Source organism: Neodiprion lecontei, chromosome 2, assembly GCF_021901455.1.
Source record: "Neodiprion lecontei isolate iyNeoLeco1 chromosome 2, iyNeoLeco1.1, whole genome shotgun sequence".
NCBI lineage: Eukaryota > Metazoa > Arthropoda > Insecta > Hymenoptera > Diprionidae > Neodiprion > Neodiprion lecontei.
The window spans coordinates 38,262,591-38,281,025 of NC_060261.1; the positions used below are offsets into that span (position 1 = coordinate 38,262,591).

Below are 18,435 nucleotides of genomic sequence, written 5' to 3' on the forward strand. Positions count from 1 at the left end.
ATTAGATGTGTGTGTTAAGAAATTGCCTGTTACTTGCTGATGGGTTACGTGAGATTATAAATTTTCTTGATTATGAATGAAATCGAAAATTCAATACAATCATAATTTTATTTGTGATAGTAGGTACAGCTCACACAAATATATACATTCCGTATTGAGCGCATTTACAATGTTATTTCGTATTTATTTTACTTTGTTTCCACGTTGATTGGATAATTTGAATAATAAATTACGGTTAGACGCGGATTCCTCGTACTGTACGGGATCCTTTTTTTTATTTTGAACACAATGGCATCCGCATGTAATATGTCCAAATCCAAATAAATATTAATTAAACCTAAATTAATTTAGTGAAATAAATTACTTAGGTACATGAAATTACATACTCGTATATGCTTTCACAGTATTAATCATCCATTTGATTGATTAAAATGGCGATAATACGTGCATTCAGCACTATACTTTTGTCAAAATTCATTTTTGTTCTCAATTTACGAACGGAATAATATTTTCAGCAACGAATATACCGAGAATTATCGTTGGTTTTATTTTAACGATCACTACGATCTAGGAATTCTATAATTTTAGAACTGAATTCGATAGAAGTTTATTTTCCGGAATATTTTTGCGGTAATTAATTTGTAACTTTCGAGTCGCAATTAATTAGGCTTCGATTCATCACGTGGATACGGATAGTAGTAAGATTTCCGTTACTTGCGTTTCAGCAGTTACAATAAGATCTTATCATATAAGCTTTCACAAGAATTGTAGTGGGTATTAGCATTGTTGATACGTATCATTTAGTAGTTTCGGTAAGCTGTGTACTGTAAACGGAATATTTTTTAATCATATTTGAGCTACTTACAAGGTTTTCTTTTTTGTTGCCACGAAGAGATGCTTCTCCGAGATAATTCAAAACAATTGAGATACAAGTCTTGACCAAGTCCTCAACTAGACACAGTTATAGTGTCATAATGATAATAATGGTAATAATAATTTTAATATCAATAATATGAATAATGACGAAAAGAATTATGACATTTGTATAACTATATCAACTCAACAAAGTTGACTCCCTGTTTATCTGTGTAAGTTATATCGATAGCTGTGTGTGAATACAGATGTGGGAAGAAGATTAAGGATTTTTAACGACAACAGAAATCTAACGTTTAAAATTGATAAATTGTAAGTAAGAAATTTGTAGAAGTAAGTTCACCGTCGTTGATTGTAAAATTACTGTATGCTTGGATTACGGTCTTTACTTTGTATGGATTATACGTCTCAGATAAATATAGAAATTGTTTGAAATGTTCCCCCCATATTTTCCTGTACTAATCTTTATTGTAATATCATATTGAACGGTGGAGGAAAGAGTGTGTACTTGATTAGCTAAACTTTGGAATATCAGCTACCCTGGTATGATTTTTTTTTTCTTAGGATATTTTAGTACTTTTTTCTGTGCATCGTATCGATAGTATGATCAATAAATAAACCTTGATTACGGGGCAACATTATTACACGGACACGTATCCGGATTCTGTTTACAGTATCTATAATAACTGTCATTACTCGGATTGATGACGTAGTTACAAATACATAAAATAGGGCAGTCACTGTACAATATTATATAATGCCCGGATAAATTAGAGTACATTATTTGACATTTATAGCTGCTAAGACGATAAAAGTTAACTGCAGGCAATATAGGGTATATTAATATACATATTGTATTATATTACGATATTTAAGCAGGTGAGAATGACGGCTACTGGTATACGTTGCATTTCAAGAGTAATTTCAGAGTTGTGGTAATTGGAAAAAATGTTATCACCTCTATAACACTGTTGAAAAAAAACCTGTTCACCTGATTTACAGTTCTGAACAAAAATCGTTACTTTCCCGGCCACAATTTCCAATTTCATACAATACCGTGACGTTTCAAGTCTGCGGATGAATAGAAAATAATTGATTCTTCTCCGATACGGATTCCTTTCAATATGCGATTCTGTTTCATCGAAGCTGGTCAACTCGTCGTCATCCAAGTGGTATTCAAACGGTTTAGCGTAATTGCGTAATGGCTAAATTCAGAGGATGAATTTGTGTTCAGAACCGTGCGCCGTGCGTTCTCGACGGCGTATGAAATGAATCGATTCAAAAGTCATTATTCGCGGTCGTGACTCCTAAGGTCCATCTCTTGAATCCGCCCTCGTTTCGATGCAGGATAATTTAAAACCCCGATAGGATCGTCGATCGGACAGCGGCTAACGAATGCAAAGCAGTTAATCGAGCCTTGGATTAATTTTGGAAACGGTGGGGCCATCCCTCCTCGGCAAGGCTTCCGTACTGACGTATGCGCGGCGGCAAATGCGTTTCCGGACTCTGAGGTGAGTAGCATCCGGTCCCGGCGCTCTGGACCGGATATCTGTAGAGGGAACTCGGCGAGGCGTAGTGGGAGGACTCGCTTCCGGCCTGGAGGACGTTGCCGTACCCGGAATAGGAGCCGTAATGCGAAGACTGGGAATTTGGCGAGTGGCCCCTCTCGCTGAGGCTTCTGTAAGGCCCCGATTGGCGGGCCTGTTCCTCTTGTCAGACGGGGGTGCTGACGGCGACGCTGCTTATGTACTCGATGTCGCTGATGCTCTTTACTCGACGATGCCGTTTACCGGACGACGGTCTCGGCGGTAGTTGAGGAGGAGGTGGCGACGATCCTCGGCTCCCGATGCTCCCGTGGTGAACGTACTGACACTGGCTCGCGAGACTTCCGGTGTCCGACGATGACGACGGGGATGCCTTTTCGCTGCGAGGACGAAGACCGAGGGCTCGGCTCAGTGATCCCTGGAAAATGGTTCATATTCACGTGTGATTACGAGGTTCGCCGATCGATCGAGCAGGAATAATAGCGGAACGAAAGCGATATCGAATTTTATCGCGAGGAAACGGATCAGACAGAGGGAACTTAATTATATTTTAATCAAGGTTAAAGCACTTTCGATTTCGCACATTGTTCGTATACTTATATGTATAGGTATAGGTGTATATGTATACGAAATAAGCTACCGATAGTGTCTACTGGTAATTAATCATACGTTTTAGATAACTAAAAATCATTCGTTTCAATGGGAACACCTGAGTTCGTTATATGTTACAGAAATTTTGAATATAATTTCTGTTTCGAAATTTCAATTCGAAATCGTTACCTTTCCTATTCGAAATGTGCAATTTTCAAATCAATATTATAATTTATACAAATCGAAGATACAAACAAACAATAGACGCTATATACGACCATCGAAGTATCGTTTTCAAGTCAATTAGTTCGATACGCAAGTATGCGATAGTAAGGCTTTAGTAATTATTGGCATCGTTGCAATATGTGCAATCAAACGTTGCATATTGTCAATATTCAAATGGAATTTCCGTGTTCCCAACTTACCGACTAACGTCTTACGATTAGTGCCCGTTGGAGATTGCATACATATTTGGTTAAAAATGAAACACAATGCCGTACGTCTACCAAAAACCCACAAGCGTATGATAATAAATTAGTATGATTATTGATGATGCTGTCTCGAACGTTGTTGACAAAATGATATTCGATATACAGGCATTCGATTGCGTTTGCTCACAAACATGGAAAACCAACAGGTGTAATTACTAATTATGGGCTTTATTACGGGGGTACTTGATCTATAATTTAAGTTTTGGCATACCTGAGAGCTCCTCCATGACAACTATTAAAGGACGAGACAGGCCAGTTAAGAACCGACGCACCATCGACATTTAAATTACATTTTATATTTACAATATAATAATTGATCGTGTATTGTGGCGTGACGATTGACACGAACATGAACTGTTGAGACGATGTATTATCGTAACAGATATAGGTATATATGTATATAATAATAATAATAATAATAATAATAATAATAATAATAATAATAATAATAATAGGTAAATTGAAATCGATCGTATGAGTTAGGGCACAGGTAACAAGTTTACCCTGCAACTATTTTGTAAAATACTGCTAATAACGTACAAGTGTGGTATTAACTTATACGAATTGATATTTTACATGTACGTACATGGGAAGATGTCAGTATAGTATAAGGTCGGTATGGGTAGGTATATATAAAGTATGGCACGGTATATGGCATGTTATGTACATATACAAGTGTTTACAGTTTGTAATATAGTATAGGTATATATAGTATCTACCGAGTGTACAGTGATAGCAGCAAACGGGTTGGTTAGTTAGTACTGTCTTGTTTTAATGCTGATCAAACTTTTCTTTCAATTATTTTCTAAGTTACGCAGTTTTTTAGTCTCTCTGGCGGATCAGTCTTGTACATTCTGAAATTTCCCCTCGTTAAAATTGCAACGTTAAAAGTTTCTTGCTACTGGATCATTAACAATCACCCTAGCGTGTAAAACCTGTTTCTTTCTCTTTTTCAAAGTCCTAACTCTTGTTACAGCTCATTTTTCTGCCGCATGACAGATTATAAATCTCGGATATTTCATACATCGTATGTAAATAAGAATCAACACATGTACTTTGAACTGAAATCATTCAATTTGGGATGAAAATCAAGTCAGTTTTTATGAGAATCGACGTTGTTTGTAACATTATTGTGACTATTAGTTTGAGCTTCGTGTTTGGTTTACCAATTTTTTTGACACTGTACAATTAGCGAAAACTCGAATTGTCCTTCGGGTATTCAAGGTCCCATTTTTTCTCTGAGAACAATCGTTCAAGATACGTTTGTAAAACATTAAAAATATTTTCAACCCGTCGCGTCTAAACAATAATTCATTAATCCCGAGAATGAGTTTAAGATTGTTAGCTTCAAATTTCATCATTACATAATTATACTTGTGTGGCATTTGCTGATTTTTATTCATACGACAAAATAGACAGAGCACGAATTTATCGATGAATTGGATTGCGTTAACTGATGAATTTCACTTGATCATTTATTTACCTCTTGTAATCACGTACGGATCATTGTCGTTAGTGATTAGCCCATCAAGCTTGGTATTTAAAGTGCCACTTGACGCTTATCAGCGGTATATATTCGTACATACAAGTTTCGTTTTTTATTACACCGAAGCCCTATAAGCGATACCAGATTGTTTTCTTTTTATCAATTGCATTAAATTTTGTAATATGTTTACGAGTCGAACGTATTTACAGCGTTCGCATTATGCAACGATGACTTTGCTTCTTGCACACATCTTCATCAATTTAATCTCGCAGTTATGAAATTTCGTGTAACATGATCCTAAGTTATAGCATGTTAGTAAGTAATAGCGAACCTTTTTTAAGTAAAGAAGACTGCAGGTCTGCCGCGATCCACAGAATGCAGGGACAATTGTTCATATAACGTTAGGTAAAATACTGTTATGTATACGTGTTCCATAGCTCACAGCATGGTCGCATATTATATTGCAACGGGATTTCTAAAGCATATTTATTTGCTGTAAGGATCATATAGCCGCCGTGCGTTGTATCAGCAGTTGACATGCAATCGTGCACCAGCGAAAATAAATTTTGTACGTGTATATGTATTGTACGTGTGTGATGTTGTGATAATCATACATTATTTACAACTGGTTCACTAGATGAAATGATTATCTGTGCCCTAGCAAAATAGAGAAACGAGAAATTAATGTGTTTTCAAATTGCATGGGTGTAATCTTTTGAAATTTGGCATATCGAACTCACAACGGAGAAACGGTTAAGTATTCATAATTTTAGTAATAACTACCTACTCATAAGTGATCAACGATACATAAAAACGAGCATAATATGTACGTAGTGTTTAAAATTTTAAACCTTCATACAAGAGTGTGATGAAAATTCTAGCTCGATTGCTTCATCTTATTTCAATGCTCGATGAAAAGTAAGCGGGCAAAAAGTGTGGATGATAATTTGGTGTACAGGTGCCTTACGAAACGTCATGCAGGGAATAAGCTCGGGAAGTGAGATGATTCGTTACCCTTAAACTGGATCTGCGACGGTCGACCGTGTTGCTGTTATGGTTAGCCGCCATGTGAAGGGCTGATAGGGAGCTCTGGTGATGCTGGAGATGAAAGGCTCGGTTTCCACGACCCAGGCTTCCGCCGGCGCTGACGGTGCTAACCGGTCTGCTCCCGATGCTTCCCCTGGGGACGACCTCCAGTTGACCTCTAAGCACACACACCCACCCTCATTCATACATGGTTTACACCACTTCTGTATCATCCACACACACGTATACCTGTGTACCTTCTCTGGGGCTCAACACACTCGCGTAGAATCGGTTGGGCGATGCAGTAAATTTCCAACGCTGTTTTCTTTATTTTTTTTATGTTTTTTTTTTTTATTTCTAATTCTCGCTATTTTAAAGAGAGAATCACACGCATTTCGAAAGTGAAAGATTATTTTTCAACCCTAGCCAATTGCGGTATAAATACTGAATCCTTGTCACATATTTGACAGGTGAATTTCAATATTGAGGTGAAATCAACATGGCCGTCGTATACATAAAGTTACTTTCAGCATCGGCTACTTACAAAGTGCTACTCAACGTTAAGTAAAATTATGGCAAAAATCGTTTGATTGTAATATTGTATCTTCAACGAAATATCGAACCTTAGAATTTGCATCGCGAAATTTTTCTTACATGTTGCTTATGGTTCAATGTTATTTTTTCGATTTTATGATTCAATGCTTAGCGCGTTACGTCAAGTTTTGAAATTTAATAAGTTGTGATATTTACTGCATTTCTTTCTTTCTCGCTTTTTTTTTTGCAAAAAGTCACCATAAATACCTAGTTACAACATAAATAATATACATACACAAGCATTCTGTGCTCCATATATATGATAGGAGAGAACGTAGGAGATGGGCTCTAACAGTCTATAGTGCGTCATCCACACTCATATGTAATATAAATATATATATATGATATAATTATGAAACAAACGAGAATAACCGATAAGAAATAAATCGAATTATTGATGCGACAGATAATAAGACAATTAGAGCCAGGTAAACGTAACATCGAACAGTTATAGAAATGTAAGTATTGAGATTTGCAAACGAAAACAAAACGATATATATAAATATATATATGCAAATAGTGTGATTCCTGGACAGTATACACCTACATTATGACAAATCCCACGTGCGAGTAGATTTTACTTGAATTTATATTCGAAGTATATTTGAAACGATAGACAGCAAGCTTCGTGAACCGTTACATTTTTTTAAAAATTTTTCTTCTTAGTAAGGATACGAAAATAAATAAATGGCAATAAAATCTACATAATTTGTATAAGATGGACCAGATTTACAGAAAGCCGAAATCATCATAGCGATATCGAGGATCCAGCTGGTACCACGTTTTTTTGGTAACCTCCAATCCTAGTTTAAATATTTTTCTGTGAGCTTTAGAAAATCTTTCAAAGTATCTAGTCGTGTTACAGGATGAATTGAGTTATCGGAACAACAGCAGAAAAAAGGCCTGCCTGATACAATAAATACTGACTAAAATCTTCCAAAACAATTGATAAAAGAAGTTTCACCCGACCAGGAATCACACCGTGATCACTAATAACAATGTGTGTGCTATACATAGCGCGAAGTGCATTGCAAGCAGCAACTGTGGGCTACGGCACGGCTATACTTGACATTCATATAATTTTTCATCATTTTTTTTTGTTGCGCTTATTGATATTCGAACGACCGATTAACGGATCAGTCGAAGGACGGTACATAGCTGAACGAATGTACCTATTAGGAGCCAGAAACAATTGTACAGTAACAAAACTCCTTCATATAGTGATTCGTCATCACACATCGATAGGAAGTAAAAACCATATATATATATATGTGATATATATGTTCACTCTAAATTGGTAGAAATGAATGTTTGTATATGTACATTAATGTTGATTGTATATTTTGTATCGTATGATCTACGTGTGTGTATATATTCCTGGGAAGTCAGGTATATCGTGTGTATGCGGTCGTAATTAAGGGTACAACATTTGGCGATGTTCAATTTATCGGATCGTCTTTGCTCACTCCAATACAGGCTGATAACGTGATTTCGCACGGGTGATATGGCCAATGCCTCGAGAGTTGTCGATGAACATCAAGAAATATGTTTTGCACTTAAAATTACAGTGTGTTACGCACGTGTCGAGTTGAGAAAATTCGACCGAGTACGCGTATGTAAATTTCAAACGGTATGCATAGATACGTATCATACAACGCGCGAATGAAATGTAAATCCGGTAACTATTATCAACTTCGTAAACTAATTAATCGAAATTTCAGGATTTCATTTCATTCGCGCCACGCAATTTATCAGTAAGTAACCCCTGTAGGTCACGTAAAATGTGTAGTTGTGTATAAAATTCATTGTTATTTAACTTCTATACCGAGTTTTATGAGAAAAATAAAAAACTTTGGTGACGTTCGCGTACACGAGAAACTGTAAAATTACGCGACGATGATAATTAGCTAGAGATTATTACATTAATTTTCAACAATTTTGATTTTGAACAGTTCGATCCAGCTTCGGTATTGACATTTTTTACGAGGCTTTATATATCATTTACTAAACGAGTTGACGATTAATACCTTATACGCTCTATACGATACCATACACACATAGTTAATGTAAATAGGAGACAATCCGTGCAACATTTATAAGGATTACTATTATTGTTTATGGAAAATTTTACAATTATTTTTATATTTATATGTATGTATACGAGTATGAAAATAGGAAATCGCAACGATTGCGTTCATTTAATACGACGCATTTATACCGAAACTAATTGATTCAATTTAGCAATTTTTGGGTTATCGCTTGTTTGAATCGATATAAAAGAAGAAATCGTAACGACTTTGAAAATGAATTCGTTGCTTGACTCGCATCCGAAATACAAACGTAGACGAAGTGGGAGGTCGTTGGAATCGAAATCTAATTTACGGATTTTTTTTTGTGCTAGTTGAATTTCGGTACAACATTCGATACCATTAGATTTTATTTAAGTATATAAGGAACGTCTATACTTAATTTGCGTATGCCGAAACAAATATTTATTATCATTTGATTATTTATAAAGGTATTTTAGTTCCTTCATAACGACTTGTAGTTTTCACTCGTAGCGTTACTTTACCTTCCTCTTCAATCCCGCTATTTTTTTTCTCTCCGTATAAAACGGTTTTGCGTTTTTTTTTTTCTCTTTAAAGAAGTTCACTTCGTTTCGTTTCACGAAAATATCCGCGTCATGAATAAAGTTACCGCGGCCCTACCTCGCCCAAGGGACAAAGTAATTATTTAGATTTATGTATTTACCTCGCGAGGTAATATAATCAGAGTTTTATCATTACCGTGCATTTGTCTTTCTAAGTATCGTTGTCGAATTTTTAGTCGACGCAAGTGCGTGATCTTAGAAATGAATTTTCGATATCTCGCGTCGTAGTCTCCGTACAGATCGGTGTCATCAATGCGCATGTGCTTTGAAAAAATCGGATTCGCGAGAACTTACAATTAATCAACTGTCCAAGTACGTTCTAAATTAATTTGCCTGTGACAACTTTGGCTATCCAAAGTCTATCTGATGAATAATAGACCATCGACGCGTGATGATTCGAGAAAGAACAGCTGATCAATTCTCCAAGTTCAAAAACGTCGCGACCAATCGATCGAATTCGGCGATTGTAACTGCCAGTCGTTCAAAACGTACACGATATCGGGACAATAATGCGGGTACTCCGAAAAAGTCAACGTTTCAATGTCATCGTGTTGTTTTGCCAATCGACGGTAAAACAGAGTAACGATCAGCTGTACGAATGATCCAGGATCAACCCATGGCAACAGAGACGAAAGTACTTCGTTAAATCTAGGCGGAAACACCGTGATAATCGATGACGGTATATGCAACTGTGAACTGGATGTCATTGGAGCGAGAAGACGTTTCATTTCTCTGTATTAAAAAATTGAATAAGCTAATGAATGATGTCTTGCGCTGCTTCCGGATGACAGTAGACAGAGTACCTGGCGGGGAGTACCAAAGCTTCAAGTTCGGCGGTCAGATGTCGTCGGATCATGTGTTTCGCTGGTGGGATTCCTAGAGCAGTGGCCATCATCTCGCCTGTGAATGACGGCTCCAGAACAACGAGAGCGCCGTGAACACCCGAGTCTGTCACAGAGGGAGAATTAATGAATGTGACACGATTAAATAAAAGCTACGGAAACCTGGAACCGCGTTAGCGAATCGCAAGTACTGTTTATATGCGATCACTTAAGAAACCTCACCTTTCAAGTTCTCGGCGTATTCGGTTAAATCGATATTTCGTGCCCACCTAATAAACCTCTGATTGGTCCAAACCAAAGGGTCTGCGTCCATCTGTTCACATTGGTGTCTCCTTACCGCCAGTGCCTGCGTCAAGAAAATTAATCATTTTTAAGCTACAACTAATTCAACGTCACTGTCCTAATACACGGATTTTTCATTTCCAGCCGGATCCGTTGTCTTGTATAGTTACTTGTTTTCAGTACAAATATGAATCATTGGTATATAACGGTACATTATGACAAATTTTAATTCCAATGAAGGAGAAAACGCACATTTACGATTGTCGGAATAGAAAAGGCGTAGTACTAACGGTAATGAGAGAATGATGCAACAAAAAAAAAAAAAAAGAAAAATACACTTAGTCTTGCAATTAAAGCAAAAGTAATGATGCAAAACATTAGGAACCTGTCCATTATGACTGGATTATATACGCTACGTGAAAGTGACTAAAAAGCGTCGTTGGTTCAATCGAGATATAATTTTTTCAAAAATGCGAAAGAAATTTATCCAGCTTTTATAGCAGATACTAGTTATCCGGTTTTCGAAACTCTGAAAGATAATCCATTCTCGACGGTGAGTGTTAGGTATAATATTGATGGAATAATTTTCGCATAGATTATGTAGTAAAATGAGGACCACGCTCCGGCGGCGTTGTTCGCCATTAATATTGATATAACCAGGGGTCCTTGTTAGTCCGTTGATAAACGACGTAATTGCCTAATGGGATGAAGAACTGATTATACATCAAGCACCTCACCTGCCTATCGTAGTTCAGCATGCGAAGCAGATGAATACCGTGAACGATACTGGCTTGATGAGACTTTCGCGTAACGCCCAGCAACTTTTCGAGCTCCTTCTTGCTCAGGTGGTCCAGCATCCTGGCGTCGACCATGTTCGTCGCGAAGCTCTCAGAGTATTGAGCGAGGCCCAAGTCCGGCAACCATTCGGAGCTTACCCAGGTGTGGCCGAGCTGAGCTATGCAAGGGTATCGCACCAAACTCGGGTGGCGGTGTTCCTCGATCGCTAGCCTAAGCTTCTTTCTGTGCAAAGGATGAGTGACCCCGAGACCAGCGTCTAGCTCAGCATCGTTCAGCTCCAGCAGCACCTGATTTTCGTCATCGGAATTAGATTTCACAATTTCACCATCAAAATTTCGGCCAGCTCTGCACGGCTGTTAGCTTATACATATATTACTACACCGGCGGAGGGTTTTGAGGCGGGGTAATTGGAAGGAATAGCAAATCGATGAACATTACTTTTCCGGACTTGACGTTTTCCGCGCACCGCGGTCCGTACTGGGACATTCCCAGGGCGACCTCGAGCCATGCCAGGACCGTCGGTGCTCTCCATCTTTCCATGGGGACAGACGCAGCTTCCCTCAGGAGCCGCAGCTTCTCGGCGTAGCCTTCCTCGGTCAGTGGCGACCACGATCTGTACGGGTCGAATGTTTCCGAGGCCTCGTTCCCGGGATTGGTATTAGTAGTTTTCCGGTGCCGTGTCCGAGTGAACACCCTGTCAGAGATCATAAGCGAGGAAAATTATTAAACCTTGTTTCGATAACGCGCGATTGGGATCCGAGTCCGCGATTCGGCGTGTTTTATTGTTAAACCGACTGATTGTGAATTGAAAAGAATTCCTTTTTACATGCGGAGGCCTTCGACGATTCTATCACTGCATCCTCCTCTCCCTGCCGTCTCACACTGTCATGTCGTACTCGTAGGTGCGTACACACACGTACATACGTTTCGGATTGAATTCAAAACCTGAGTGGTAAACATCCGTTATTCGGAGATGGCGAGGGTGAGGGAGAGATGAATACCGCGGGGAAAATTGCCGAGTGAAAAGACGTTGAGGAGAGGTGAGGAGAAAAAATTCATGAGAAATTCGAAAAGAAATAAAAAAGACGAACTGTTTATCTGGTCCGTACATGTAATCTTGGCAAGTGTATATACATATATAATGCATCACATCAAATTATACGTATATATACGTTACATTCGTTCGTCTTTCACTGAATAATGGAGAGAAATTTTCTGTGGTAATTATGTTTACTCCAATTCACGCACCCGCGAAATAATTAATCGAACGACTCTGGTCAAACGAATCAAAATTCACTGCGGTTTTTCCCCAGTAAAATCTAACCAGGGTAACAAACCCTTCGACCTAGGATTCGGTCCTACGGAGTGATTCTAATGATATTTGCTGGTTTGCTTAATTGAGAACAAAATAAGGGAGGATATAATGAAAACTCAGAATACCTACCTAACCAGAATCTGATCATTTCATTTTCCTGTCACACAAATCTGGTAAAGTAATATACGTATAAGTCACCTTGAAATCGAACCCCAGGGTCCTCCCCGCGTAGCCGAAGACCTTGAGTGCGCAGAGGGTGCGACAACGGGAGGTGGATGTTTGTTCCGTCTGGGTTCGGACTCCATTGGGCTTGAAAGTTGTTCCACCGACCGAGACAACGAGGAATTGTCCATTGACCTTGAGAACGCGTTCAAGGGTGACAAAGTTGGGCTGCAATCCTTGGGCGTGGTAGCTGCTGCACACACGGGGAATAAAAGAACTCCGTGAGGTGGGTGCGAGTTAGTATACACTCGAAAATTAATATTTTCTGCGGATATGATAATCAACTGCGTCGACTATTTCGGTTAGTGTATACAGTGAACGGAACCGCCTATGCGTACCGTTCGGTTGTACAACCAATATCTACCGTATAACAATCATTGGACATCGATCGTATCGATTGTCACAGCGCGTATGCATAGAGAGCGGTGTTTCTTTTTTTTTTTTTTTTTGTTTATTTGCATTCGTTTTGTAATTTTGCATTCAAACACCCTGGTGAAATGAATAATTTCCGTGACTGACACAAATTGAAAAATTCTCATGAATTCAGGGTGAAACAATCAGTAGGACAGAAACGTTTTCAATCGATAATAGCGACATTGAAAAGAGGAGACAAAATTAACAACGAAATGGCACATGTAGGACAATGCAAAACATGAATATACGTGATGTAGATACGTGTACCGAAAATACCAACGTCCAGTGTATGTACTACATACATGATGCAGACGAATCGGCGCAGCTCCGAATAATGCGTTTGAACCATATGCTATGTGTGTGTAGGATACGTGCACGAATGTATGAGCGTGTAAATATGCGGAGAGGGTTTTGAGAGAGAAAATCCGAAGGAGCGCACCCTTTGATTACGATTGAATAGACCGCAAACCAACTCGTATTTCTATGCTGATTGCTAAAATTGATCCCGACGCTCTTCACGCAGCGCAGGAAGCTGTACGCTATACATATGTATACATACAGGTTGAATATACGTGGGCGTTGTTCCGATCGTAGGAACAAAGGGAAATAAAAAATATCACCCCCGCACTTTCTCTATTTCCGAGCCTGGTATTAAAGGTGGGAAAATTAGATTTATGTCGGCGAGGCTCGGATATTGACTTGTAAAAGGTGCGTGTCTCGTGTGATAATTCATGGCTCGTCGTATTTTGTCGTGTCAAACTGTCGTAACTTGATACTGCGGCTAGGCTATTCGTTGTAACTGCGGATCGTGTGTTAGCGAAGGTCGAAAATCGAAAGCAACACCATCAATGCAACATAGAGAACATTCGATTATATATACATAAGTATAATGAAAAACCTTTCGGTGTAGGATAACTTCACTTGCGGATCGTACCATGCGCATGCATATACATGTTATATCATAAACATTGATCATGATTTAATGCAATTTGACTAAAACACGATTTAGTCGTCGAGTATTAACAGGTATGATTTTTTTTTTTTTTTTCTCAACGAGTTATCTTTCCTTGCGAAATTCGTACAGATGACACTGCGTTATTCATGATGGGAGAAGATGGGCAATAGATGGTATGATCACTTACATTGATACATGTGAGGTGGCGCAACCGAAGACACCACGGAGATGTTGTCCATGTCGAGACCACTCCCTTCAACAGTAATAGTTGGCGTCCCTGCGCGGAATATTTTTCTTATAAAATCAACAAAGTCTCAGTGGGCGTATTTCAATGTCGCTAAATGCATAGGACGGCAGTGGATACTCGTATACTGTAGGTAATCAGCACGTGTAAGTAGATAATAAAATAAGATATCGTACGTGCGTGTAAACTTTTTAATTCGAAAAATTTTCTCTCGAAAGGTGAGCGGACGTTTTTAGTAAATTCAATTTTTTGCAGACGAAATACGTGGTCGTTTCGCAGTAACGAAAGTTACTCTGGTCAGCTTCAGTTTTTTTAATTAGCTTGTGGTATGTGGTTTTTTTTTCCACGTTAATAATTGTAATTGAGTTAATTACAACAGGAAATGAAGTGTGTTTGAAGAAGGGCGTGGTCCCAAGGAATTTTTTTTTCAAGGAAAATTTTGGTTTTAAGGACAATTATCCAAGTGTTGAAAACATATTGTTTCTGAAATGTATTCGACGCTAAGTAGCACAACTTTTACCATATGCACATTTTTTTCGGTACTATTTCGAGAGCTATAATAAAAAGGCATCGTTACATCATTTTCTTCGTCAGGTGCTGATTCTTAGAAAATATCCGTTCTAAGAGCGTCTCGTTACTTATTATCTAAATCTGAATTGAACGATAAGAAGAACTAATTCAGATTATAATTCTCAAGTCGCCATCTACACAGATCATCATTGAGTTGTAATAAAAAGCAGTCAATCGATAAATGTGTGTTGATTTACCGCAATCCGATTTCATCTAACATTATCGGGTTCAGCGGGACATTTCTTGCGAGTTTTGCGCGAAAAAAAGGACTTTACAACTTACAGAGATCGAACGTAATCTGAATCATTTCGAGAGAAATCATTTATCGTCTCTATTGGAATTGAATCGTTCGATAATCAAAGATTGGAAGGGATATTCTGGTGAAAAAAATTCCACTGATAGGCAGCTCGGTGTAAAAATATTTATAGTTGTTCTATATGTTGCTTTTTGGTGTTACGTGCGAGATATGTTGACAATCGGACGTCGAGGCAACGACCTTAAACGTGAAATACGTAATGTTTCTAACATAAAATTGTGGGTTTCCTGTCGGTCTGAGCGGTATGCTTTCGCGGGAAAAAGTTGTTTGACAGACTCTCATTACGAATTCGCATTCGAAGCTCATTTTTCTACCTCTGAGTGAAGAAACAGTCTAGACCTACGTCCAGTTTATCCTTTGCTTTGGTTACGTCTTGACTCAAGTTTTGTGCAACGTAAAATACCGAGGCGACAAGAATTTCCCCAGAATAAATTAATCTAATCCTCTGAAAAGAGTTAATTGGGAATTACGATTAAACTCAGAATCCAACAATCCCGCGAACTTTATGCAGAGCTCCTGGGGATTATCACGTACAGTTTAGTGGTACGTTTAGATATGTACAAGTTTCCCTGCTGAAAGTCAGTTCAAACTATCGCAACACCAGGATAATAAACCCTGCACCAAAGTCCTGGTTTTGCAGTCGGAGGATTTATCAGTCAGTCATTTGTCGGAAACTTACATTATATTTTTTTCAATGTGTTGCCAGAATTGAAAAAAAAAAAAAACGTCAACGCCTACACCGTGAGGTCGTACTTGCATAATATTGTTCATATTTTTGACTGACGTTACACGAGAGACGTATTCGGGAAGTATGAGAACACGGTATGCAATTTTTTTTTTAATAACGGGCATTTCCCTAGTTTATGAATCTTTTGCTTGTCGTTTATGGTGATAAGTGGCTGCACCTCTAGGTGACAACCGTCATACATATGACACATACATACGTGAGTGAGTATAAGTGTGCAATATTCACCGTTATTGCGGATGAGTTCACGTCCCAGTCGCGTTTTTCGCAAACGGTAATTAAACGAACTCACTCGCCATGCAGAAGCGTTTTATCGTCACCGTCTCTTAATTTACATTCGGCGTTTATTGTCATTCCATTGTCCACGTGAAAAATGTCGAGAATTATTTACGTCGAGGCTTGGTTACCTCGTGAAAAAAAGGTAACGTCACAAAAATTTGCGGAAAAATTGGAACTTCGTTCATTGGATGAACATATTTATGGCCCCGTTGTTGTTGTTGCTGATCATTTGATAAAGGGGTGTTTATCGCCACATCGACAACCAGCGTGTCGCGTATAAATATGCAAATGGGGAATCCATATGAGATTAAGTTTAAGCAGGGGTTGAATCTGAAGCTACCCACCATACCAGTCAACGTAAAGTGTATTCGCAACGAAGTGTCGTTTGGGTGCACACAGATGAATGAATCTGCTTCGGAATATTCGACGGTTATTTGGGGCTGCCAGACGCTCACCCCACTTCAATTTTCAACAATCATCATTGAATATTCGAATCCCACTGTACTGAACAAATTTTCTAATTATAAAATTGAATCGGCCGAGCTGTCTGAATCGAAAGTGAGGAAGAGAGAAAAAACATTCCTACTATGTGATAAAAATGAATTTGTGAAAATTCTGATGAGACAATTCAATCCATCAACCTTTTGAAAGCGATTTTATGATTAGAAAAATCTTACTTCATAATATAGAATCTGGTATAATGCGCAAATGTAATTTTGTTCTTGAATTGTTAAATTTGAAATTGTTCACGAAAATCCGATGCGAATTTATTCCACTGCGACGATATATACCTAGATTGCTAGGAAAAGATTTCAGGTCAACTCTGAAGATTTTTATAATGAACAAAATCAGCCGAAAAATATGAAAATTGAAACAAAAAACACGAAAAATTTAATAATTCTGAACGTAGTAATCATAAAACCATTTCTCTCAAATCGTTGATATCTCAATTAGGAATTGTGTTATTTGAATTTATTCAGATTCAGTTCTGTAACATAATCAATACGTTGTTTCATTAGTCTTCACTATAATTGTGTCACCAAAAAAAAAAAAAAAAAAATTACCGACCATTTATGAAGGAGTTATCGTCGTTCTTCTCCTATTATACGATAATTATTCAAACGTTTCGGCTGACTCATCCTCAATGAAACACATACCTTTCATTTGCATAGCAAGTTCGTCATACACGAGAGTGAAATCCAAATGTAAATCAGAGTCGATAAACCCAGTAGATTCTTCGACGATCCTGACTTTTATCCCCCGATTTTCCGAATCGACAGCCAATCGTCGAGAGGGGAGGATCAAAGACTCGGGAAATTCCGTGACGAGTAATTAATCCGCGAGAGAACCCTTCGCGGCTAATCCAGATCGCGAGAAGATGAATAACCCGGAAAGGCGGCAGTGACTTACCGTCGGTCGTCGAGTCGGATAAATTTCCACCAACGCTGGTCGCACCCCCGCTTTCGCGGTCGCTGGAACCTCGCACCCCGCTGTCAGCGCTGCAGCTTCCTCGGTCGCCAGCTTGACCTCCACCACCGGCAGCACCGCCCCCGGCAGTCCCGCCCACGCCGCAAACTACCCCTAATTCCGTGACCCCCAGAGGCTGTTGCGAGGTCAAATGCGGGATACCACTTCCGCTGCTGCTCCCGGCACCTGGGGTTGCGGCGCCGTTGACGCTTCCTCGAGGAAACGATACCAGCGATTCCTGATCGCTGAGACAGGTCCCGACGCTCCCGCCCCTCTCCATCAGCTGCCGCTTGAGCTGTTTCAATCATTTTTTGCAAAATCAATATTAATTTATGATTCGTGATGTTTCATAGAGTTTTTACAATTTTACCGTAGGTACCGAAATCGTAAATGATGATAGATTTTGTCAAGACACTGTCACGTTCTTGGAAAGGGTATTTGTGACAGGATGTAGCGAGAACCAAACAGAAAATTTAGAAAAATATACATTCTTATACGTGTAAAACGATATTGAACACTGCAAGCTCGAAGTTTGTTTGGTAGAAAATTGTATGGGCGGATTAGAGAGTGTCACGAATATATAAGACCCTTAAATTATTATACAAAGTGAAAAAAAAAAAAAAAAAAAACTATGTATAATATATAGTTTAACTGAGGACTCTACAACAGGTACGAATAATCTGCAGGTATTAATTTTCGACTGTATCTACCAGACCTCAAGCTTTTTGTTT

The 18,435-nt window shown here is 38.6% G+C and overlaps 1 protein-coding gene across 3 annotated transcripts in view; it reads right to left on the reverse strand.

Moving 5' to 3' along the window:
• Positions 1–89: 89 nt before the first annotated feature.
• The window catches only part of LOC107225560 (kazrin), a 77,836-nt gene continuing 59,490 nt past the window's right edge, over positions 90–18,435 (reverse strand). The window contains exons 7-17 of one of the 3 annotated variants that reach the window (XM_015666073.2): positions 17,648–17,999; positions 14,271–14,360; positions 12,691–12,907; positions 11,616–11,871; positions 11,117–11,464; positions 10,320–10,443; positions 10,059–10,203; positions 6,000–6,189; positions 5,317–5,343; positions 3,711–3,731; positions 90–2,835 (exon numbers count right to left, since the gene is read on the reverse strand). In XM_015666073.2, coding sequence (XP_015521559.1) covers positions 2,587–2,835; positions 3,711–3,731; positions 5,317–5,343; positions 6,000–6,189; positions 10,059–10,203; positions 10,320–10,443; positions 11,117–11,464; positions 11,616–11,871; positions 12,691–12,907; positions 14,271–14,360; positions 17,648–17,999 — 2,019 coding nt within the window. In that variant the 3' untranslated portion in view covers positions 90–2,586. Of the gene's footprint in view, positions 2,836–3,710; positions 3,732–5,316; positions 5,344–5,732; positions 6,190–10,058; positions 10,204–10,319; positions 10,444–11,116; positions 11,465–11,615; positions 11,872–12,690; positions 12,908–14,270; positions 14,361–17,647; positions 18,000–18,435 lie in introns of those variants that run through there. The other 2 variants (XM_046732731.1, XM_046732730.1) reach the window with 2 other exon arrangements.